This window comes from Vipera berus, assembly GCF_964194415.1.
Source record: "Vipera berus genome assembly, chromosome: 12".
Lineage (NCBI taxonomy): Eukaryota > Metazoa > Chordata > Lepidosauria > Squamata > Viperidae > Vipera > Vipera berus.
In genome coordinates, this window is record NC_138215.1 from 12,882,331 (window position 1) to 12,908,367 (window position 26,037).

Here is a 26,037-nt window from a genome sequence, read left to right on the forward strand (position 1 = left end):
CTTTAACATAACTACAAACAAAGTACCAATAACAATATCCCACTAAAATCTACTCATAAGCTAAATGGAACTTTTTAGTCCCATATTTGTTCTGAATATAATTTACCGTATATACTTGAGTATAAGCCGACTCGAGTATAAGCCGAGACCCCCAATTTCACCCCCCAAAACTGGAAAAAGTTATTGACTCGAGTATAAGCCGATCCGCCGTTCTGCAAGCCTGAATACACAGGAATACCCTGTGTGGCCGCGGCTCGTCGGCAGGTCTCCGTTCCTCCTGCCGACCTTTGGGGAGGTTTGGGCGCCTCCCCAAACCTCCCCAAACGTCGGCAGGTCTCCGTTCCTCCTGCCGACCTTTGGGGAGGTTTGGGCGCCTCCCCAAACCTCCCCAAACGTCGGCAGGTCTCCGTTCCTCCTGCCGACCTTTGGGGAGGTTTGGGCGCCTCCCCAAACCTCGGCAGGTCTCCGTTCCTCCGCGCAGACCTGCCGACCTTTGGGGAGGTTTGGGCGCCTCCCCAAACGTCCCCAAACCTCGGCAGGTCTCCGTTCCTCCTGCCGACCTTTGGGGAGGTTTGGGCGCCTCCCCAAACCTCGGCAGGTCTCCGTTCCTCCGCGCAGACCTGCCGACCTTTGGGGAGGTTTGGGCGCCTCCCCAAACGTCCCCAAACCTCGGCAGGTCTCCGTTCCTGTTTGGGGAGGTTTGGGCGCCTCCCCAAACCTCCCCAAACCTCGGCAGGTCTCCGTTCCTCCGCGCAGACCTGCCGACCTTTGGGGAGGTTTGGGCGCCTCCCCAAACGTCCCCAAACCTCGGCAGGTCTCCGTTCCTGTTTGGGGAGGTTTGGGCGCCTCCCCAAACCTCCCCAAACCTCGGCAGGTCTCCGTTCCTCCGCGCAGACCTGCCGACCTTTGGGGAGGTTTGGGCGCCTCCCCAAACGTCCCCAAACCTCGGCAGGTCTCCGTTCCTGTTTGGGGAGGTTTGGGCGCCTCCCCAAACCTCCCCAAACCTCGGCAGGTCTCCGTTCCTCCGCGCAGACCTGCCGACCTTTGGGGAGGTTTGGGCGCCTCCCCAAACGTCCCCAAACCTCGGCAGGTCTCCGTTCCTGTTTGGGGAGGTTTGGGCGCCTCCCCAAACCTCCCCAAACCTCGGCAGGTCTCCGTTCCTCCGCGCAGACCTGCCGACCTTTGGGGAGGTTTGGGCGCCTCCCCAAACGTCCCCAAACCTCGGCAGGTCTCCGTTCCTGTTTGGGGAGGTTTGGGCGCCTCCCCAAACCTCCCCAAACCTCGGCAGGTCTCCGTTCCTCCGCGCAGACCTGCCGACCTTTGGGGAGGTTTGGGCGCCTCCCCAAACGTCCCCAAACCTCGGCAGGTCTCCGTTCCTGTTTGGGGAGGTTTGGGCGCCTCCCCAAACCTCCCCAAACCTCGGCAGGTCTCCGTTCCTCCGCGCAGACCTGCCGACCTTTGGGGAGGTTTGGGCGCCTCCCCAAACGTCCCCAAACCTCGGCAGGTCTCCGTTCCTGTTTGGGGAGGTTTGGGCGCCTCCCCAAACCTCCCCAAACCTCGGCAGGTCTCCGTTCCTCCACGCAGACCTGCCGACCTTTGGGGAGGTTTGGGCGCCTCCCCAAACGTCCCCAAACCTCGGCAGGTCTCCGTTCCTGTTTGGGGAGGTTTGGGCGCCTCCCCAAACCTCCCCAAACCTCGGCAGGTCTCCGTTCCTCCGCGCAGACCTGCCGACCTTTGGGGAGGTTTGGGCGCCTCCCCAAACGTCCCCAAACCTCGGCAGGTCTCCGTTCCTGTTTGGGGAGGTTTGGGCGCCTCCCCAAACCTCCCCAAACCTCGGCAGGTCTCCGTTCCTCCGCGCAGACCTGCCGACCTTTGGGGAGGTTTGGGCGCCTCCCCAAACGTCCCCAAACCTCGGCAGGTCTCCGTTCCTGTTTGGGGAGGTTTGGGCGCCTCCCCAAACCTCCCCAAACCTCGGCAGGTCTCCGTTCCTCCGCGCAGACCTGCCGACCTTTGGGGAGGTTTGGGCGCCTCCCCAAACGTCCCCAAACCTCGGCAGGTCTCCGTTCCTGTTTGGGGAGGTTTGGGCGCCTCCCCAAACCTCCCCAAACCTCGGCAGGTCTCCGTTCCTCCGCGCAGACCTGCCGACCTTTGGGGAGGTTTGGGCGCCTCCCCAAACGTCCCCAAACCTCGGCAGGTCTCCGTTCCTGTTTGGGGAGGTTTGGGCGCCTCCCCAAACCTCCCCAAACCTCGGCAGGTCTCCGTTCCTCCGCGCAGACCTGCCGACGTTTGGGGAGGTTTGGGGAGGCGCCCAAACCTCCCCAAAGGTCGGCAGGAAGAACGGAGACCTGCCGAGGTTTGGGGACGTTTGGGGAGGCGCCCAAACCTCCCCAAAGGTCGGCAGGTCTGCGCGGAGGAACGGAGACCTGCCGAGGTTTGGGGAGGTTTGGGGAGGCGCCCAAACCTCCCCAAACAGGAACGGAGACCTGCCGAGGTTTGGGGACGTTTGGGGAGGCGCCCAAACCTCCCCAAAGGTCGGCAGGTCTGCGCGGAGGAACGGAGACCTGCCGAGGTTTGGGGAGGTTTGGGGAGGCGCCCAAACCTCCCCAAACAGGAACGGAGACCTGCCGAGGTTTGGGGACGTTTGGGGAGGCGCCCAAACCTCCCCAAAGGTCGGCAGGTCTGCGCGGAGGAACGGAGACCTGCCGAGGTTTGGGGAGGCGCCCAAACCTCCCCAAACAGGAACGGAGACCTGCCGAGGTTTGGGGAGGCGCCCAAACCTCCCCAAAGGTCGGCAGGAGGAACGGAGACCTGCCGAGGTTTGGGGAGGCGCCCAAACCTCCCCAAAGGTCGGCAGGAGGAACGGAGACCTGGGGAGGTTTGGGGAGGCGCCCAAACCTCCCCAAAGGTCGGCAGGAGGCACGGAGACCTGCCGAGGTTTGGGGAGGCGCCCAAACCTCCCCAAAGGTCGGCAGGAGGAACGGAGACCTGCCGAGGTTTGGGGAGGCGCCCAAACCTCCCCAAAGGTCGGCAGGTCTGCGCGGAGGAACGGAGACCTGCCGAGGTTTGGGGAGGTTTGGGGAGGCGCCCAAACCTCCCCAAACAGGAACGGAGACCTGCCGAGGTTTGGGGACGTTTGGGGAGGCGCCCAAACCTCCCCAAAGGTCGGCAGGTCTGCGCGGAGGAACGGAGACCTGCCGAGGTTTGGGGAGGTTTGGGGAGGCGCCCAAACCTCCCCAAACAGGAACGGAGACCTGCCGAGGTTTGGGGACGTTTGGGGAGGCGCCCAAACCTCCCCAAAGGTCGGCAGGTCTGCGCGGAGGAACGGAGACCTGCCGAGGTTTGGGGAGGCGCCCAAACCTCCCCAAACAGGAACGGAGACCTGCCGAGGTTTGGGGAGGCGCCCAAACCTCCCCAAAGGTCGGCAGGAGGAACGGAGACCTGCCGAGGTTTGGGGAGGCGCCCAAACCTCCCCAAAGGTCGGCAGGAGGAACGGAGACCTGGGGAGGTTTGGGGAGGCGCCCAAACCTCCCCAAAGGTCGGCAGGAGGAACGGAGACCTGGGGAGGTTTGGGGAGGCGCCCAAACCTCCCCAAAGGTCGGCAGGAGGAACGGAGACCTGCCGAGGTTTGGGGAGGCGCCCAAACCTCCCCAAAGGTCGGCAGGAGGAACGGAGACCTGCCGAGGTTTGGGGAGGCGCCCAAACCTCCCCAAAGGTCGGCAGGAGGAACGGAGACCTGCCGAGGTTTGGGGAGGTTTGGGGAGGCGCCCAAACCTCCCCAAAGGTCGGCAGGAGGAACGGAGACCTGCCGACGTTTGGGGAGGTTTGGGGAGGCGCCCAAACCTCCCCAAACGTCGGCAGGTCTGCGCGGAGGAACGGAGACCTGCCGAGGTTTGGGGAGGCGCCCAAACCTCCCCAAACGTCGGCAAGTCTCCGTTCCTCCGCGCCCTGCCTGCCTGCTTCTTTCCGCTGCGGAAAGAAGCAGGCAGGCAAGGCGCGGAGTTTGGGGAGGTGCGCGCGCACCTCCCCAAACCTCCCCAAACTTCGGCAGGTCTCGGACGGCGGTGGCTTGGGAGAGGTGCGGGCGATCCCGGAAGCACCAAAGCCTCGGCCGCGCACAAGTCCTCGGTAAGTTTTTTTTGTTGACTGGAGTATAAGCCGAAGTGGAATTTTTCAGCCCAAAAAGTGGGCTGAAAAATTCGGCTTATACTCAAGTATATACGGTATCCATCTTCTCCAAACTGAAATATAGCACATTCTCAGTCTTAAACCCCGGCAAGATCATTTTGGAAGTAGACACGTTTTCTACATTGGGACCCCCCAAAAAAGTTCCAGGTCAATTATTACAATTTATGGCCATAGGCCAAATAGGACCCATAAGAAAGAAATTAAATGTGAGCCATTATGGGAAGCTGGGAAAAGAATGGAAAACAGAACCAGGATAAACAATCGAGGGACAGCGGGTAATGAGTTAGTGGACCGCTTATGTCAAAAGTGCCAACTGAGCCCAGATGAGATGACACTTGGGAAGAAGGATTTCAGATCCTTCAAAGGGACTTACATACTGCCCATGTACATGTGAGCTTCAGTGTGAGAGAGAGCATAAACAAATAGCCATTCTGTCTAAGACTTGCAAATTCCCTGACTTCTCAATTGTTCATTGCAACTCAAGGGAGAGCTTGATAAAAGAACTTCTGAGGGGTCTTTAGTGCTCTCTGAGCTTGCTTGTTTTCTTGCAGGCATTTCCTTACCCAAACTAGGTAACGTCATCAGTGCTAGAAGGTAAAGGGGTTGGGAAAAGGAGGAGGAGGAGGAGAAGGAGGAGGAGGAGGAGGAGGAGGAGGAGAGCTGTGGGGTCCTTGGTGCTCTCTGAGCTTGCTTGTTTTCTTGCAGGCATTTCCTTACCCAAACTAGGTAACGTCATCAGTGCTAGAAGGTAAAGGGGTTGGGAAAAGGAGGAGGAGGAGGAGGAGGAGAAGGAGGAGGAGGAGGAGGAGGAGGAGGAGGAGGAGGAGGAGGAGGAGGAGGAGAGCTGTGGGGTCCTTGGTGCTCTCTGAGCTTGCTTGTTTTCTTGCAGGCGTTTCCTTACCCAAACTAGGTAACGTCATCAGTGCTAGAAGGTAAAGGGGTTGGGAAAAGGAGGAGGAGGAGGAGAAGGAGGAGGAGGAGGAGGAGGAGGAGGAGGAGGAGGAGAGCTGTGGGGTCCTTGGTGCTCTCTGAGCTTGCTTGTTTTCTTGCAGGCGTTTCCTTACCCAAACTAGGTAACATCATCAGTGCTTGTAAGGAGTGGGCTTTGCCCTCAGTTTATATTCTAGTTCAGAGATCCCCAACCTTTTGGGCACCAGGGACCAGTTACATGTAGAGAGGTTTTCCCACGGACTGGAGAGTGTGTGGTTTTGTGTGCTGCCTGCATCCCGGCCTGCGGATGGGGCTTTGCTTGTTTGTCCAGCCCAGTTGCTGGCATGCCGCGGCCTGGTACTGGTCCATGGAGCGGGCGTTGGGGACCCCTGTTCTAATGGCTTGCCCTGTCAGTGTTGGTGGGGGTGGTCTTAGAGGTACGGCTGGGCTGTTTACTATTGGCTTGTTTGGCAGTTTCTTGATTGGAGTATTGTTTGTTTGATTATTGGGATTGGAGAACGAGTGGGTAACAGGGCAAAACAGCAAGTACCGTGCCGGCATCAGTTCACAGTGACAAAGCCAGCTAAAAAGCATTGCCCCAAGAAATTCTAAAGTCATTTTCAAGCAGCCTGAGAAAAAGAATCTCATTCATGGGGGAAGGGAAACTTTCAGGAACAGTATTAGTTTCGTAATTGGAGAAAACCGTGATCATCGTTTGTGGTTGATGGCCTCTCTCTGCCATGCTTTTATGGAAACCTAGCAGCAAGTTGTTTTTGAAGGTTACTAGAATATTAGTCAGAAGAAGAGGCATGTATTAGTAAGCCTCGTTTCCAGAGAGTTTGGAACCACCTTCTAGTTTATTGTGATTAAAACCGTGTTAACATTAGTTGCTTATGTTTCTGATTAAGCTCTTCATCATACGCTTTTCTGTGTCTTTACCTTGTAGGTTTCTCATTTCTCTGTATTAAAACAAAGGAGAAATAGTTTAGATTCTTCCGGTGTTTTGTTTTTTTATTCCCATTTTCTGTTGTTTTTCCCAAATAGCCTCTGGAATATTTTTCTTGGAGTAGAGTCTCTTTTTTTTGGGTGGGTGGGTGGGGGGAATTGTTGTTATTATCTTATCCAAGTCAAACTGAATTTCTCTTGTAGTAAGGCAACAGCAGGGAACATAAGAACGAGTGCACAGGGGCATTTAAGGATATCAAGATTGACCTCTGTCTTAGTGAGACTCTGACTAGGTTTGTGAAAGTCTTTTGGAGCTGCTTAACTTGGGTTGTTTTTCCCCCCCGAACCGAAAAAAGATGCAGTAAAAACAAGGACATGGATCATAGGTAGACTTTCCCTGAACTGCATTCACACATTGCTGTAACCTAGGAAGCTTTTGTTATAGGTTGTTGAACAAGTCGTAAGAGCCTGGATGGCAGAGAATACGAAGTCAGGTTGGATGGTTTATGCCAGACCTTTGGGGCAGCAGGGACCGGTTCCGCGGAGAGAGGTTTTTCCGTGGACCGGAGAATGTGTGGTTTTGTGTGCTGCCTGCATCCCACGGATGGGGCTTTGCTTGTTTGTGTGGACCAGTTTCTGGCATGCCGCGGCCCAGTATCTGCCCACAGACCGGGGTTTGGAAACCCCTGGTTTATGCTGTATCTGGAATAAAATGCATGATAGCCTAGAGGGTTTTATGTGAACCAGGGCAGAGTACCTGTTACAAAAATTGGAGAATATAGGTAAAAGTATTCCTCCACCCCCCACCAAAGAGAAGTATTTGTGCAACCTATTTCCAAGGTAGCTCATCCAGTTGTCTCTACCAGATCTATGCATTTTGTTTCCTGCCAAAGCTATTGTCCTCCTGGCTATTGATCCTTCTAATTTTGATCTCCTAGAGGAGATCAACCCTGACTGCTCTTTAGAAGGCTAGATCCTGAAGTTGAAACTCAAATACTTTGGCCACCTAATGAGAAGGAAGGACTCACTGGAGAAGAGCTTAATGCTGGGAAAGGTTGAGGGCAATAGAAGAAGGGGACGACAGAGAAAGAGGTGGCTGGATGGAGTCACTGAAGCAGTAGGCGTCAGCTTAAACGGACTCCAGAAGATAGTAGAGGACAGGAAGGCCTGGAGGAACGTTGTCCATTGTCTTTAGGAAGAAATACAGGCAATCCTCAACTTACAACAGTTCATTTAGTAACTGTTTGAAGTTACAACGGCACTGGGAAAAAATAACTTGTGACCATTTTTCACACTTACGACCGTAACAGCATCCCCATGGTCGTCTGATTTACATTTAGATGCTTGACAACTGGTTGTAGTGACCTGGGGTTGCGTGATCCCTTTCTGCAACCTTCTGACCAGCAAAGCCAGAGTCACTTAACAACCCGGTTACTAATTTAAAAACTGCAGCGATTCATTCAAGCGACGTGACAAGACCAAGAGCCTTGGTGGAGCAGTGGGCTAATGCCTCCTTAAGTAACACCAGCTGCCTGCAATTAGTGCAGGTTCGAGTCCCACCAGGCTCAAGGTTGACTCAGCCTTCCATCCTTCCGAGGTAGGTAAAATGAGGACCCAGATTGTTGGGGGCAATAAGCTGACTTTGTAATAATGCCGCTTGGGGTGTGTGTGTGTGAAAGCCCTAATAAGCAGGCATATACATAGGATGAAGGCTATTGCTAAGCACATTGATTTGTGCTTTAAATTGTAAGCCGCCCTGAGTCTTCAGAGAAGGGTGGGATATAAATGGGATTAAAAACAAAAGTCGTAAAAATTGGGCAAAACTCACTTAACAAATTTCTCACGTAGCAACGTAATTTTGGAGCTCGCTTGTGGCCGTAAGCCGAGGACTAACTGTAGTATAAAATCTGAGGATCCAAGAACAGAAGAAAAGAGCCCAGTTTTGAATTTAGGAGGTAGAACCAACTGCTTAGTGAGGATCGCAGAAGCGAGGGAGAGAGAATGAAAAAACGCAGTGAACTTTGGTGCTGGTTTTATTTTACCATTTTGTGGAGAAAGTGATGGGACAGTGATGAATAAAGAAACCTCTTTTTTTGTCACAGGAAGCAATAAGTTGTGGAAGTGACAAAGTTCAAATGATGGCTTTGTTTTCTTAATTTCTTTCTTTTGAATAAGCCAGATCTTGGTATGGTTAGAAACTTGGAGAGAAAAAAAGAATAATTACTGGGGAAAAATATGGAAAAGACATACTTTCCTTTAAACTTGTATGCATTGCTTAATCTTGAGAACTTGGGGACTTCCAGTAGTCCGTTGGTCTGAGTGCTTGTTACTTTGATTTGCAATACTAAAAGAATCTGCATTTTGTGCATAACAAATGCAGCAATGGGGACCCAAATTATTGGAGGGTAGGTCATACATTTGTTTTTCCTACGTTCTCAGTCGCCTCTGAAAAGAAGGTCATTGGATTGCATGATTCAGGAGAAGAACTGGTGTCTGCTGGTCATCTTTCAAGCATCTCCTACAGCATTCCTAAGTGAAGATGTAAGGAGTCAAAAATATGAGTGTGGGCAGTGGCTTCATTAAGGTGTCCCAGGCCAGAAAACGCATCACATGGAACAAATTATGCTTTTTGTAAATGTCTCAGCACTGGGAGCAAAGGAAGAACAGTCACATAGGTTTTCCAGCATGGGGCTTGACTGTTAGCATTAAGCATGAGGGTTTTTCCTTCCTTACTAGATGATTTATGACTGAGGTTTTGAATTCATTGTCTTGTTGCAGCAGGATCCAAATTCTCAAAATATATGCTTGCTTTCATTGAATGCTTTGTTTCTCCTATACACGGTGTGTTTTATGGCTGAGATGGATTGTAAATCCTTCAATTCCAATCAATCTGCTTGGCTTCTATTGGTTTAATGTGGTTTTACTTGCTATGGTACAATTATTTGAATATCTTGGGCAGATAGATAGATAGATAGATAGATAGATAGATAGATAGATAGATAGATAGATAGATAGATAGACAGACAGACAGACAGACAGACAGACAGACAGACAGACAGACAGACAGACAGACAGACAGACAGACAGACAACCTTTATTGTCATTTTTTACTGTGGGTACAATGGCGCATATTATGAAATTTTGTTGCTTGCTCTCAAAGTGTACACATAAATAACACACATTTAAAACATACCATATACAACATACATATAGCCCCTTCCACCCAGAAGGTAACAAGGGAAACAGGCCATGAAGAGGATGTGTGGTGTCCCAGACAATCTTGCAGGCCCTGCTCAAGCAACGCTTCTGTGCCATGTCCTGGATGGGAGGGAGGGAGCTGCCAATGATCTTTTCAGCCCTCCTCACCACTCTCTGCACCGCCTTCCTGTCTGAAGCAGGGATGCTTCCAAACCAGGCGGTGATGCTGTATGACAGGATGCTCTCGATCGTCCCTGTGTAGAAAGTGGTAAGGACAAGGGAAGGAAGATGTGCTTTTTCCATGCGACACAGAAAATGCAGGTGCTGCTATGCCCGCTTCACTGGGGTCTCGCTGTTGAACAACCAAGCCAGCCTACTTGATAACTGCACACCTAGGCATTTGATGCTGGTAATCATCTCCTCAGGTGAATCATTAGATGGTTACCAGCATCAAATGCCTGGGTGTGCAGTTAACAAGTAGGCTGGTGGTTAATGTGGTTTTACTTGCTACGGTACAATTATTTGAATATCTTGAGCTGATAAATTGGTTTAAATCAAAGATCAGCAAAGTATGGCTTTCTAATTCTGCAAATCTAATCTTCTCTTTTCATTGTGGCTGATGGAAATGACAATTCAACAAGATCCGGATGGTTGAGCATTGGTTTCAAAGAGGTTTGAAAAATGGGACAGATGATTTTCCCCCCTAATAAATAAACCAAAATATCATTATGATTGCATAGAAATTGACATAGGTTTAATCTATGCCTACTACAAAAATTGGTATCCTTGTCCTAAGAATCTCGGTGGCAGAAACTCTGACTTGTGTTTAGAATTTGAGTAGCACATTCAGTACTTTCATGCCAGATTCAGCTGTTGGGCGTCTTAATGGGTGTGGAGCTACAGCAAGGCCACTGAAAAACAAAACACTGTTGGTATGTTTCGGTGTGAGTTCAGACATGCAGCAAACTAGCTAATATGAAATAAGTGAAAGGTGTGACTCCATATGCTTGATGCAGCTATTGTAATGGCTTGATTAGTCTACTCTGCTTTCTCTTTCCTCCTTGCTGACAGTATAGTATGAAACTCTTAGCACGCTTTTGAGGTACTGTATCCTTAGGGACGCAGTGGCTCAGTGGGTTAGGATGCTGAGCTTGTGGTTCAGAAGGTCGGCAGTTTGGCGGGTTGAATCCCGAGTGCCACGTAACAGAGTGAGTGCCTATTACTCGTCCCAGCTTCTGCCAACCTAGCAGTTTGAAAGCATGTAAAAAATGCAAGTAGAAAAATAGGGAACACTCCGGTGGGATGGTAACAGCGTTCCATGCACCTTTGGCATCTAGTCATGCCGGCCACATGACCACAGAGACGTCCTCAGACAAGCGCTGGCTCTTCGGCTTTGAAATGGAGATGAGCACCGGCCCCTAGTCGGAAACGACTAGCATGCATGTGCGGGGGAACCTTTACCTTTACCTTTTATCCTTAGCACTGTAAAATGATTTGAAGATAGACTGTGCTGCTCTAAGTCAAACGGCCATCTTGGTGAGCAATCTTTTCCTTCTCTTTTTCTCCTTTGCGCTCTCCCTTCCCACTCTGTAGGGAGGATTTTGGATTTGAAAACCGGCACAGTAAAGAAAGAAGGTCAACAGTCTTCAATGAGAATGTGCATGGGATCCAGGCGTTCCTTCATATGCAGAATGAGGTATGTTATTTCTGCTTTCATCCTTAAGAGAAGACTAGACCCTTCCTCCTAGCCCAGTACCTTAATCATCACACCACACTGGTACTCATCCATCCATCCATCCGTGGAAGAACCTTGGAGGTCTTCTAGTCCAACCCGCTGCTGAAGCAGGAGATCATTTCAGACAAATGGTTGTCCAATCTCTTCTTAAAAACCTGCAGTGTTGGAGCACCCACACAACGTCTGGAGGCAAGTCATTCCACTGGTTAATTGTTCTCACTGTCAGGAAATTCCTCCCTAGTTCTAGGCTGGTTCTCTGCTTGATTAGTTTCCATCCGTTGCTTCTTGTCCTGCCTTCGGGCGCTTTGGAGAATAAGTGCTATAAGTTAACTGTCAGAAAAGAATGATCCCAAATGCAACTAGCAATTTTCAGAAAGTGATGCTTGTTTTCATTAATAACATCCATCAATCTGCAGCTTGTGGGGGTTTTTTTCTTCTTCTTCAATTTATGAAAGAGTCAGTAGCTCACATCCTTTCCTTGGTTGTGTTTACCAGAACTTACTCATCAGATTGACCATGGAATGTGATCCATTGTGTCATCCTACTATATTATTATTCAAATTATTATTTCTGAGACCTAAGATTGGAATGGAAATGTGGCCTTATTTTTGTTTCATAACACACCACATTTTTTATTTATAAGGGGAAAGAACACAAATAAGTAATCGCCCAGCTAATTTCAGGCACATGAACAATTCTTGAGAACATCTTCATTTTTCCAATTTTGAAATACTTTCGTTGTCTGTCTTTAAATACTTTATTTTTAAAAATCCCATCGTATGGCAATAATTAAGCTTGTCTTGGGCCTGTGGTTTATGGTTTAACCATTTTTTGATCTGAAATAAATATTTGGGATTCTTCTAACCATCTTAAGGCTGTCACCAAACGTGGACCATTGTTGACTCCCTTAGTTTGATTTTTTTACCATTTTGTCCAAGGAAGAGCTTATGTAATTGAAATTGCGTTTTATTTTACGATCTTGAATTAGCCTAATCTGTTTGTAATGATACTATAGATCTGGGTTTCCTATGGTCAAAACAGCTGCCTTTTTTGTTTACTGTTCTTGGAGGGGTTTTTTTAAATTCTTTTGGTTTGGTATTTACTTGGATTTATCCATATAACCATGGGATCCAGTGTCAAACCAAGAAAATTGTCTCCTGCCTGAGGTTAATAATCAGTGGAACGACTTGTCTCCAGAAGTTGTGGATGCTCCAACGTTGGAGGTTTTTAAGAAGAGACTGGACAGCTATTTGTCTAAAATGGTATAGGGTTTCCTGCTTGAATAGGGGGTTGGACTAAAAGACCTCCAAAGTCCCTTTCAATTGTGTTATTCTATTCCAGGGGTCTTCAAACTTGGCCCTTTTATGACTTGTGGACTTCAACTCCCAGAATTCCTCAGCCAGGCATGCTGGCTGTGGAATTCTGGGAGCTGAAGTCCACAAGTCACAAAAGGGCCAAGTTTGAAGACCCCTGGAGGTTGGGCTTTTATCTTTGGCTAGTATCTCCCCTCCAGCAATTACATAAAGCTACAACAAAATGACTTCTGGATCAGCCTACGGAGAGAAACAATAAGAGAACAACCCGTTTAAGATGACACTATTAGTTGGTTTTTTTCTTCTTACTTATAAGTTGGATCTCTCTTTGATAACTTTCCATCCATTATTTCTTATCTTGGCCTCAGGTGCTTTGCCAAATAGATTGCCCCACTCTTCTTTGGGACAGCAAAGGAAACACCAACCCAGGTTCTTTGTGACTTCAAGGCAAACACAAAGCAAAGCAAACACCAGCCCCTGGCCTTTAAAAGCCTTCTGTTACAAAGGTTTCTGACTGCAGTTGTGTTACTCTATTGTTTTAGTTTGTTCCCTGCAATCAAGTATGGTTGCTAACGGTCTTATTTCATTTCCAGATGTGGCAATGCTCCATTGGATCATTTACCTCTGAACAGGATAACAACCATGAGGAAAAGATACCGGTTGGTGTTTTATGTTCCTTCTTTGGCATAAACCTTACTTGGTTTTCTGTATCTTTAGGTCAGGGGTCTTCAAACCTGGCCCTTTTATGACTTGTGGACTTCAACTCTCAGAATTCCTCAGCCAGGCATGCTGGCTGTGGAATTCTGGGAGCTGAAGTCCACAAGTCACAAAAGGGCCAAGTTTGAAGACCCCTCCCTGCTTTAGGTCTTTATCCAAGTCAAATGTTGGCGTATTATGCTTGGGTTGACAAGACAAGGCTCATAAGCATCAATTCATATTCTTGTGGCAGAGGCGCTCATGCTTGACACATGGACTCTAAGGAATTCAACAAATGTGCCTGTGGGTTAGTTGAATTTGAACAGACCCATCAAATTTATTAACATAACTCATGGTGTAAAGGAATAACAATAGTGGCACACTTCTAACTTTGCCCTCTTCCAGGAATGCCAGCCCAGCAGGCTTAATTCTAATGGAAGAGGCAAGCTGAGGGATTTTAAATTTTAAAGTATTTTAATTAAATTATACTAAATTATATAAATTAATTTTAAAATTTTAATTTTATTGTTATTATGAATTGTGGGCTTGTACTAATTTAATTCCATTTTATTCTTTTTTGTACTGTTTTAACTGCCCTGTGAACCGCCCTGAGTCCTTCGGGAATAGGGCGGTATATAAATTCAACTAATAAATAAATAAATAATAAATTAAAACATTGGCAAAAGGGTTCAGGTGAGCACAGAACGATTCTTGTGCTTATACCAAAGTTTAGGACCAAACCACAATTATTCCTAGTGTTGGAGCCTAGCATCTGTTTTCTTAAAATATGCTCAAAACAGGATTTATTATTTGTCATGGTTCTTGTTAATTTCACGGGGAATATAATTTTAACAAATACATGTGGTTTGTGCACGTTTCTGCTTAACGACTGTCTGCATGCATTTGCATGTGTGCATGAGTTTAAGTGTGTCTATGTGTCTATAATCTACATTTAAATATATATCTGGGTATATTTAGCTATATCCCAAATAGAGAAGACCAAGAAGATAGTGTTAGAGGGAGGGGAACATAAACATTGCAACAAATTTGGTGGCTGTTCCTTTCAATTGCTTCTTTCCACATATATGCATTTGTAGATTTCGTATCCCACATTTATTTATTTATTTATTTATTTATTTTATTGGATTTGTATACCGCCCTATTCCCGTAGGACTCAGGGCGGTTTACAGGGCAGTTAAAACCATGAATACAAAAAATTAAAAACAATTAAAACAATTAAATTAGATTCAAGCCCCAAGAGTAAATCTAAAACCCAGTTAAATTAACAACCCCACAGTCTGGACCAAACAGATCGAAGAGCCAAGTTTTCAGGTCCCAGCGAAATGAGCGAAGGTCGGGGGCAGTCCTAAGTTCTGTGGGTAGTTGGTTCCATAGGGCAGGCGCACCCACAGAGAACGCCCTTCCCCTGGGAATAACCCGCCGGCATTCATTAATGTTTTGTTCTGCTCAAGGATTTGAGAAATGACATTCATTTATTGGCAAAATATTTTTTTTAAGTGATACCGACTTCCAAATTCTCTGAACACAAGAAATACAAGAAATAAATTGTGGCTTTATACTATATGTGACTCACCCAGCTTCTTCTATAGCCTCTTTCCGTGGCTTCTAATTGACGTAATGGAGCGCCTGAATTTGGACTATGGGCCAAATAGAAAACATCCCTGCTTCAAAGGGAGTCACTTTGACTGAACTATGAAAAGAGGATTCAGAGAGTAATAAATTTGAAGGATTGTCTTGTTTGAAAAACAAACGTGGTTATTTTTTACTCTTTGCTTTCTATTCAGAAACGGCCTGGGCCCAGTGAAAGAAGGAGAGGCACAATATGCTGTGGTCCACTGTACCGGGTATATAAAGGCTTGGCCCCCAGCAGGTAAAATAGACCAGGCAGAATATAAAATCTTCCATATGACTCTCTTTCCTTTGGGTTCCTTCCAGAAGTGAATAGGGGAGGCATGGAAGCTCATCAGTGACCAGAGATTCTTGACCCGAAGCTGGTCTTTCTTTCTTTCTTTCTTTCTTTCTTTCTTTCTTTCTTTCTTTCTTTCTTTCTTTCTTTCTTTCTTTCTTTCTTTCTTTCTTCCTTCCTTCCTCCTTCCTTCCTTCCTTCCTTCCTTCCTTCCTTCCTTCCTTCCTTCCTTCCTTTCTTTCTTTCTTTCTTTCTTTCTTTCTCTTTCTTTCTTTCTTTCTTTCTTTCTTTCTTTCTTTCTTTCTTTCTTTCTTTCTTTCTTTCTTTCTTTCTTTCTTTCTTTCTTTCTTTCTTTCTTTTTGAGAGAGAGAGATCTGATTTTTAAAAAACAAAAAACACCCTATACGTAAGCGCTTGGTTCCAAGCTACCACACCCTCCATTTCTTCCATAAAGCATTTCTGTTTTGAATGAGGTCTTCTGGGATTATTTTCTTTTCTTGGCCCACTGTAATATACTCTAAACATGCTGTAACTCAATATCACGCGTGGGGATATTTACATACGGGAAAATGTGGGAAACAGTTGGAAACCCAAGAGGGGATTGTGTCCAATGTTGTCAAGAGATGGTTTGGCTGACCTTATTTCTTGGACTTGCTGAAGAGCGTCTGAAAGAGCTTTCTGAAAGCTCCTGCTGATGTGAATCAGAACAGGAGTTATCTTGGGTTGTCGACATTTGGATGCATTACTGGCCTAAAGCAGTAGTGGTTTTGTTTCCTTGGGATGCAAATATCACCAAATATCATCCTACTGAAGCTGTATGAGGTTTTTAGTCTGGTTGAATTTACTGTAGAGTTGTAGGTATTACAAAACACACACACACACAAAAAAAAAACACCTGGAATACTGCAGCCAGTTTTGGTCACCCTATCACAAAAAAGATGTAGAGAGTTTGGCAAAAATTGAGAGAAGAGCAACTAAGATGATCCAAGGCCTGGAGACTAAAACATACGAAGAAAGGATGCAGAAGTTGGGTTTGGCTAGTCTAAAGAAAAGAAGAAATGGGGGAGACATGAAAGCAGTATTCCAGTATTTGAGGGGCTGCCACACGTTACGTTATTCTGCAAAGCACCAGAGGGCAGGACCAGAAACAATGGTTGGAAACTGATCAAAGAGAGAAGCAACCTGGAATTAAGGAGAAACTTCCTGACAGTGAGGACAATTAACCAGTGGAAGAGCTTTGCCTCCAGAAATCATGGGTGCTTCATCACTGGAGATTTTTAAGAAGAGACTAGACAGTCACCTGTCTGAGATGGTATAGGTTCTCCTGCTTAAGCGGGGGGCTAGACTAGAAGACCTCCAAGGTCCCTTCCAGCTCTATTCTATTATTATTATTATTATTATTATTATTATTATTATTATTATTATTATTATTATTATTATTATTATTATTATCATCATCATCATCATTATTATCATTATCATCATCATTATCATTATCATATCAACATGTCCCATCCCACTAAAGCTGTGTGAGGTTTTAGTCTGGTTGAATTTACTGTAGAGCTGGAGATATTGCAAATATCGCCCTGTCTCATCCTACTAAAGCTGTATGAGCTTTTACTGTTGTTGAACTTACTGTAGAGCTGTAGGTATTGGTCATGGATCATATACTGTAGTGTGGCTATTTCAGAGCTTTGCAAAGAATAATTATATTGTGTGCAGGGAAGGAAGAGGATTTTGCAGGATCCAGTCTGGGTCTTAGTCTTCTGAGCTTTTGGAGTCATGCTGGAGGTCTTCTATGCCCAAAGCGCTTATTCTATTGATGTGGTGTCTGGTTGTGTGTGGCTTTTTAGATGTTGACTGGAATGTTCATGGCCAGCTATGACCCCCAACCATCAACTTAAAAGCCACATACAACCAGGCACCATATGATATAAATATCACATGCAGAATAGCCGAAAGCACACACACCTCGGAAGATTAAACCTCGGGTCCCAGTGACCAATCCAGGACCCTAATAATAATAATGATAAGTTGGAAGGGACCTTGGAGGTCATCTAGTCCAACCCCCTGCTCAGGCAGGAAACCCTATACCATTTCAGACAAATGGCTGGCCAGTCTCTTCTTAAAAACTTCCAGTGTTGGAGCATTCACCACTTCTGTAGGCAGGTTGTTCCACTGGTTAGTTGTTCTAACTGTCAGGAAGTTTCTCCTTAGTTCTAGGTTGCTTCTCTCCTTGACTAGTTTCCATCCGTTGCTTCTTGTCCTGCTTTCAGGTGCTTTGGAGAATAGCTTGACTCCCTCTTCTTTGGGGCAGTCCGCGAGATATTGGAACACTGCTATCATGTCACCCCTCAACCTTCTCTTCGTTAAACTACACATGCCCAATTCCAGCAACCGTTCCCTATATGTTTTAGCCTCCAGTCCCCCAATCATCTTTGTGGCTCTTCTCTGTACTCTGTACAGATTGGATCCTGCAACGTTGTCCTGGGACATGCCTTCATTTGAAAGAGGATTTTGCTCAGGCTACAGTTTAGAATGAGCCTAATTCTCTTACTTGTGGAGCCACGGCTTATTACAGAACGTAAATATGGTGGGCTAGTGGAAAGCTGTGTGAATCTTTCCAAACGTTGGTTATGTCATAAGTCCTTACAACTGGACTGGCAACCATTTCAAATGCAGAATACTTCTCCCCCCACTATTTATTTATTTATTTATTTATTATTTAAATTTATATACCGCCCTATTCCCGTAGGACTCAGGGCGGTTTACAGGGAAAATTAAAATACATAGTATACAAAATTAAAATCAATTAAAACTATTAATTAAATTACACTACCACCACCTCTCTCTCGTGGCCCAAATACCTTGTATGAAAACCCTGCAATCTCGTGAAAAATTGCCAAACGTTCACAAGAGGTGGCCTAGTTTTCCGTTATCTTAGCAACCTCCTGAGTTGTGAAGGCTTGGAACTGCATTAATTTAATTTTTTTGAAATCCCGGGAACTCTTTTCGAGGGGGCAGGGCAGGGTCCCTAGTCCTTCACTTGCCCTATTGCCAACTGAAGTGGCATGAGGCAAGACCAGGAGACAGCAGGCACGTTCTCAGACCTTTATTTAAGGGAAGCACCGGCTAAAGAACACAGCCAGGCTCCCTGCTATTTATACATAACTTGGACAAGTAACAACCAATAACATTTCGGCGTTCTCCCGCCACGTGGCTGTGGCCAATCAGGCGGCGAGCTTGACAGCCGCGAGCTGTCAACAACGCCGCGCCTCCATTCAGCTGGTAGCAACATTTGACAGCTAAGCGCTACTGCGCATGTGCAGCCTCCGGCAACTTGACAGCTGTCATTGAGCTGCGCCTGCGCGGCCGTCTTCTGACAACTATCATTGTCAGCCGGTCGCTGCGCCTGCGTGTTAGTGGGTGGCAGCCCGTTTGACAGCTGTCAGTGGGCTGCTGCGTTTTTCTCCTCACGGTTGTTTAAGTGGATTTGTGATTGTTTAATACACAACACCAACTCTTAACTTTCCCTTTTAAGAGGTTAATTAAGCCTTAAATTTTAGATCTTCTCTTTGTTTTTGTTTTTTTAAAAACTGCTTGGAGGAGTGAGAAAGCACAGGACATTAGCAATCCAACGTAATCGCCCTATGTTGCTGCATATTCAGATAGTCCTCGACTTACAATGGTCCATTTAGTGACTATTCAAAGTTACAACATTGCTGGAAAAAAAAGTGACCTAGGACCGTTTTTCCCACCCAGGACTGTTGCAGCGTCCCCACAGTCACATGATCAAAATTCCGACGCTTGGCAAGTGACTCATACTGTATTTTTGATGGTTGCAGCGTGTCTCTTGAGGTCACGTGATCCCCTTTTGCAACCTTCTGACAAGCAAAGTCAAGGGGGAAACCAGTTTCACTTAATGACCATTTTACTAATTTAGCAGCTGCAGCGACTCACCTAACAACGGTGGCAAGAAAAGTCATAAAATGGGGGCAAAACTCACCTAACAAATGTTTCCCTTAGCAGGAGAAAATTTGGGTTCATTTGTGATCGTAATTTCTTCATAGAAAAAAAAAGTGGGGGGGATAGAAAAAAAACAACGGAACAGCCATGTTTTTATTTCTTTATTTCTTTTTTTTTTTTTTAGATTCAGAGATGGACAGTACCTAATGGCAAACAGCTGCTTTCTAAAACATTTCCCCATCTTTCAGAAAGAAAGAAACAGCACATTTTTTTTAAAAAAAAACTTATAAGTATTTCAGGCATTTTTGGAAAACAAACCTTTCCATTTTAGTTTGCGTATATTTGTTTTAAGGGTTTCTTCCAGAGGGGTCTGAGTGATGAGCTGCATCAGATATAATAGTAGTGAACATAGTGAAAAAGAACATAAATGGAGCCAAGTCTGTTTCATCTGCTCTTAAACAATGTGCGTATGTGCGTGTGTGTATTTGTTGAATGCGTGCAAGGATATAACGCGCCCTGCATTCTTTTGGCATTTTAGGAGCCTTTGAATGATGGCTTGTACCCTAATTGGCTTCTTCTGGTAGCTGTGTATCCTTCAACGATGGAAAAAATGCAGTGGGGAGGGGGGCGAGTGGATTCTTTTTTGGCAATTTCAGTTGTCTCGTAAGGGTCTTATAAGAAACAAATGCATTTCAACTCCCTTGTGAAAGAATCAACCAAATAATGGGAAGATGGTAAATTCTATTCAGAAGTGTAAGATGATGGTGATGATGATAATGATAATGATGATGATGATGATATTAATGATTCTTTTCTGGCTTAGGGGCTTATTATTTATGCTGGCCTTTCTCAACTGGGTGCCTTCCGGGGATCATGGGAAATCTAGATCTAAATCTAGGAGCTATAATCCCAACAGAAAGAATTCAAGTGATACCCTTACTAAATGAGGATGGAGGTTCGTTCTCTGAGCTTGTGGGTTGGTTTCCATTTTGTTACCAGGCTAGGTAACATCTTCAGTGGAGTTTATGGAATGTCGGTTCTCCGTGTTCTTCTGCTGATAAGGGCTTTGTGTGGTCAGTAGGTCTTGTGATGGGACTTGTCACAAGGCCCTCACCTGATGTGACCCACACCGGACCCATCATGAGGCCCATCCCTTGACCCATTCCCTTTCAGATAAGTTAAATAAGTATTTGCCATTCTCTTCTCTCTCTCTTTAATGTACCTTGTTTATCTGTGATGCAGACCCTCAGTTCCAGCTTAATTGTGGATCTATAACTTTTAGCAAGAGACAGAACCATCTCCTGCAGTCACTTGTATAAACAGGAGACTCAGCAAACAAGAAATATTGTTAACTGGGGGGAAATTGAATTTGTTCAAATTCCTCTACCCTATAATGGAATTATAGCTGTTAAGATCAGGTCCAGAGAAAAAAGCAAATCTCTGGCTTCTGTTTGCTTTGAGAGAGCCTTTGGAACAACCTGTATTGAGCAGTGAAACTGATAACTTAAGATTGACCTCAGAAATTTGCAGAACTTGAAATGATCTTCTAGGTTCTGAATATTTGGCTTGTAGCTGCTGCCACTGAAGCTGTTAGTATAAACTGTGACTGAAAAGGGTTTTTTCCCCTATCCGTATGTGCTGGGGTGTAATTTCTCATGATTTATTTCAAAGACATGGCAAAGGAATGGCCAGTATCCCAGTAGTATAGCACATGCTTTTCATGTAAGATGCCTGACAAATAAGAATTGGAAGCACATTTTGCCTTACATTTTCCACCAGAGTGGAGAATGTGATCTACACTGTGGGCAAGTGGTCAGATTGGGAGTAAACCAGCTTTTAACATTCTTGAGAAACAGTGAGATAGATAGATAGATAGATAGATAGATAGATAGATAGATAGATAGATAGATAGATAGATAGATGATAGATAATAGAAGATAGATAGATAATGGAAGATAGATAGATAGATAGATAGATAGATAGATAGATAGATAGATAGATAGATAGATAGATAGATATGAGATGGGCAGAGTGACAATAGAGAGAGAGACAATAGAGAGAGAGACAAAAGATGGATGGATGGATGGATGGATGGAGATGGATAGATAGACAGATCACTAGAGACAGACAGACAGAGATAGAGACAGACAGATAGATAGACAATAGATAGTGAGAGAGGCAGACAATAGATGGATAGATAAATACAGAGAGAAGGAGAGAGAGAGATAGACAATAAGATAGATAGACAGACAGACAATAGATAGACAGACAATAGAGAGTGAGAGAGACAATAAATGGATTGATAGATAAATACAGACAGACAGACAGACAAATAGATAGATAGATAGATAGATAGATAGATAGATAGATAGATAGATAGATAGATAGATAGATAGATAGATAGATAGATAGATAGAGATAGATAGAGATAGACAGACAGACAGACAGACAGACAGACAGACAGACAGATAGATAGATAGATAGATAGATAGATAGATAGACAGACAGACCTCAGCTCACAATTTTTCATTAAAACAGTACTCGCTTGGATCCAAACTTGGAAACCCTGGAGCTGACCTCTCAGAAACTCAGTATGACTTTATTTCTGTCCTTTCTTTAATGCTAAAAAACAACCCCTGCCTGCCAAACATTCCAAACAGTCCTATGCTCTTTATTATATAGCACCAAACAGATGTCTCCAAATAAAATAAAAAACAGATCTCGTTGTGTCAGATTCATCTGAGTTTACACACTCAGCTGTTCAGCTCTGTTGTTGCAGTTCATAAAAGTTTCAGGGCACAAAGGAGGATTTTTTTTTCTCCACACCAGGGGTTGGGGTGGGGGGGAGTTGTTTTTCGGCTCATTTTGCCTCCTTCCTGAGGTCAGAGTCACCAGGATCATTGTTCCCCCAGTAAATAAATGATGCTAGTTTCACCTTTTTTTCCTCAGAAGGCCATTAATAAGATGCTTTTATTTTCTCTCCTCCATGCTGAGAGGAGGCCGAAAGTTCTTCCTCGTGTAGAAGGAAAGGAAGAGTGGCAAGCCTTTCCAGAAGCATCTCTCGATTACATCAGGCTCCCCAACTGCCTTTTGCGGGAAAAATTACCACATCTTTCAAGGTTGTATAAGTAATTTGGGACATGCGGTGCCTAAATTGGAGAGTGGCTGCTGACTCCCTGCCAAAAACAGCATTGGTGGGGGGAGGGAAATGACGCTGGTTTTTGTAACATTTGCATCTGCTAATGGATAGTTCTAGAGGCATCTTTAGAAATAATTGCTAGGCTTTGAGTAGAAGTGCAAAATATTTCATTATAGCGGATGAAGGCAATGTCCAAATAATCTGTACATCTGCTACTCGGTGTACCATCCAGAGATGAATGGTTGATGGATGATTATAGCATCCTAATCGCCCTTTCCTTTTCCTTCCATATTTCATTTGGATGATGGTCTATGTTCTGTACCAGCCTGCTACCGGCCCTGCAGAAAAGGCAGGGACAACCCCTTTTACAAGAAGGCAAGAGGCTGGAACTAAGCCTACCAAATTTATGGATACAAAAGCAAACAAGACACAAACCATGAAACAGGAGCTATTCAAGCGGTTGCCTTCAGCAAACCAGCCCTCCCACGCATTCCCCTTTTATACAGTTCAGGGCGTGGCTTCTCTCTGCCTCCTTCCGGGGTGCCCCATTGCCTTCCTCTGTTTACTCCTGATTGACTGCCTCCTGCGTCGGGCGTCCTTGAACAGGGCCAGCTGTGGGTCATCTTCATCCATGCTGTCAGGCTCACACAGCTGGGTCTCCGTCGTGACCAGGTGGGAGGGGCCTGGCTGAGGGCTCTCATCAGCAAGCTCTCCAACCCCCTCAGCAAGCTCTTCAACACCCTCCTCCTCTGAGTCATCCGACCCAACTGCCGAACCCACAGGCTGACCCTGAATCACAACAGTCTATGGAGATTCTCAATCGTCCAAGTTAAGGTTGTCCCAAGGGTGCTTTTCCAGTTCTGAAGAAGCTTCTTGGATGAGAAACAAAACAATTTTCAAGGAAAAAAAACACAGTTCAGTTGCTTTTCAAACGGTATCTTTGGGGCAGTCTGGATGACTCTTTATGCAGAGGACATCTTGAAAGCTGCAACATCAGCTAGAGATCTCAACAAAATCCAAGGGGCAGCCACAACCGTGTTTATTGTGACCACCATCTTAGGTTTTTAAAAACTCCTTCCCCGCATGCCTTTTTTTAAAAAAAAAAAAAATTGAAAGAAGAATTTTCATCCTGCAAATTGAATGCAATCACCCAGTGCTTTTATCTTCTGGCACCAAGCTGGAAATAGACCTGTTAGCAGTTTGGTGCTTTGCTTTGCGTTGGTCGACATCCTGGTTTTTTCCTAGTTGACATGACCAAACATTAAAATCAGTTGGGACTGCAGATCAATTGGCTCTCGTGGATTATTTCCATGGGAGTATTGATGCCAATGGGTCCAGTCACTGACTCTAATGTCGGCTACTAGCAGAAGCATGTACCAATAGTCAGTGCTTTTTTTGTAAAAGAAAAAGGTGCCGGAACTCACACATGTCATACAACCTGCCTTGCCTACCCTACAAGGTTCCATTCAAAAAAGGTGCCGGAACTCCGTTCTGAGCGTTCTATGAGAAAAAAAGCCCTGCCAATAGTGATTTAATTTTGGCCAACAATAAGGCCAAGAAGGCGGCTTCTGGACATGGAAGAGAAAGAGCTGACACTAAGAACTGTACGTGGCTCTAGGGCAGGGGTCTTCAAACTCGGCCCTTTTATGACTCATGGACTTCAACTCCCAGAATTCCTCAGCCAGCATGCCTGGCTGAGAAATTCTGGGAGTTGAAGTCCATGAGTCATAAAAGGGCCAAGTTTGAAGACCTCTGCTCTAGGGAATAGAAATGAGATTGTAGTGAAAAACTGGAAGTAGATCGAATAAGGCTGATCTGGATTCATCAGTGATGTACATAACAATAAATTACAAAATTAGGTGCTGGAACATTAGTAGATAAAGTGCCCTGTCTGAATTCTATCCTCGAAGTTTTGTCCATGTATTTTGCTGCCAATTTACGGAGTGTCTTGTGTCCTCCCAAGTACTGCATTAACCCAGCCCACGAATTGCACCAATGAAATGCCCTTTTCCCCATTGCTTCTTGGTATTTAAGTTTACCAGTTTGATTTTATTTAAACAACCGTTTGCCTTTCCCTTCCCCTGCTCCATTTCAATTAAGGGATCTCATATTTCTGAGAAGGAAATGAATTTTTATGCAGTCCATATGATGTTTTTTTTTTCCCTTAATCAGATTTGTTCACTGCATGACAATGGAGGGAAAATATTTGGTAGAAAGGCACGCTGTAGTTTGATGTGCATGCCTGCAGGAATCGAAGTAGGACAAATGTTCCTCTCCAGACTGCAAACTGGTGCACGTCTTGCACAGTTGATACCCACAGTAATCAGAATGTTGATAATACAAAAACTTTTTCTTCCTTCCTTCCTTCCTTCCTTCCTTCCTTTCTTTCTTTCTTTCTTTCTTTCTTTCTTTCTTTCTTTCTTTCTTTCTCTTCCTTCCTTCCTTCCTTCCTTCCTTCCTTCCTTCCTTCCTTCCTTCCTTCCTTCCTTCCTTCCTTCCTTATTTTTCTCCTTCCTTCCCTCCCTCCCTCCCTCCCTCTTTCTTTCTTTCTTTCTTTCTTTCTTTCTTTCTTTCTTTCTTTCTTTCTCTCTCTCTCTCTCTCTCTCTCTCTCTCTCTCTCTCTCTCTCTCTCTCTCTCTCTCTCTTCCCTCCCCTTCCCTTCTTTCCCCCTTCCCCTTCCTCTCTTTCCCCCTTTCCGCCTTCCCCTCTTTCCCCTTTCCTCTTTCCCCTCTTTTCCCCTTTTCCCCTTTTCCCTTTTTTCCCTTCTCTTCTCTTCCCTTTCCTTGTAATTAATGCCATCTCATTCCTTTATCTAATTAATTTATTTTTATATCTGGCCTTCTAGATGCCATTTAAAGAAACAAATTAACCACAGAATATAGGTTGCTTTACCACCCTTTGGCAGGCATCTTCAGCTTTATAAAGCTTTCCCGAGGCTCTAATTACATTTTAGCAATATAAATGTAATAAAAGCCAAAAACTCAGCAATAATTCCATTTCCGAAAATCTCATATTTTATTGAATATTATTGTGTGGTTATGTCAAAGTAAAACTAACTCTGAGGTTCCCACACCAATTCATAGATTTAAACAATAGTTTTCCGAGTCAAATCCCTCAACGTCTTATGTAATCCATATCAACAAGTCCACTTTGTTATGGGAACCATCTGTGTTTAAATCCACATCTGTTCTGGTGTCCTTGACAAGGCTTCAGGCTCCCACGATCTGCAGCTGAATCAAAGAAGTTTTGCTCCTCCATCTACCTACTTGAGAGTAACACATACACACACATAGTCTTTATCTAAAGGCAAATTGTAATGCATACATGCATGCTAGTTGCCAAGCACCCAAAGTTAGACCATGTGACTGTGGGGATGAGGGTCATAAGTGTGAGAAATGGTCATAAGTCAAGCTTTTTCAGTGCAGTTGTAGCTTTGAATGGTCATTAAACAAATGTAAGTCAAGGAGTACCTGTACACAACAAACGCATGCACAACACAGCACTGGTCTGAATTGTTATTCGTACAGAAAATGTTGAGATCTTTTCGATTCTGTTGCTTTGAAAACATGAGCTTCCAAGATCCAACCTGAGTGGTCACCAGGACCAGAGGTTTAGTCTTCTGAGCTTTCCGACTTGTGCTGGAGCCCATCCTCAGGGAACTTCTCTCAACCGGAATATGTGCTTTGGGCTATTCTATGCATAGAATTTACGTGGTGTCTTACTATTGGTTGATTGGGTTGTTGATGGCTGGCTATTAAGTCATTGGCTATTGTTTCCTTGGGCTGCCAAGTCTTCGGCTTCTAAGTACCTGATAAGATGGTGGTAAATCAGCTTTCCCATTGACTGACAAGGGGCCCGTTTCCCAGGCTTCAATAATTTCTTTGTCTATTTTTGTACTTGCTCGGCCAACAATCTTAGTTCCTGCGAAATTGAATGTATATCCTTGTTCATTGCAGTGTGAGGTTACCAGTGAGTTTGGGTCTGCTCGTCTGACTGCTCGCCT

General features: G+C 45.4%; 1 protein-coding gene across 1 annotated transcript in view; it reads left to right on the top strand.

The window, feature by feature from the left end:
* ARNT2 (aryl hydrocarbon receptor nuclear translocator 2) overlaps positions 1-26,037 on the top strand; it is a 92,934-nt gene that overhangs the window by 42,389 nt on the left and 24,508 nt on the right. The window contains exons 6-8 of the mRNA XM_081337186.1: positions 10,856-10,954; positions 12,900-12,965; positions 14,808-14,893. Of these exons, the coding sequence (XP_081193312.1) occupies positions 10,856-10,954; positions 12,900-12,965; positions 14,808-14,893 (251 nt within the window). The remainder of the gene's footprint in view (positions 1-10,855; positions 10,955-12,899; positions 12,966-14,807; positions 14,894-26,037) is intronic.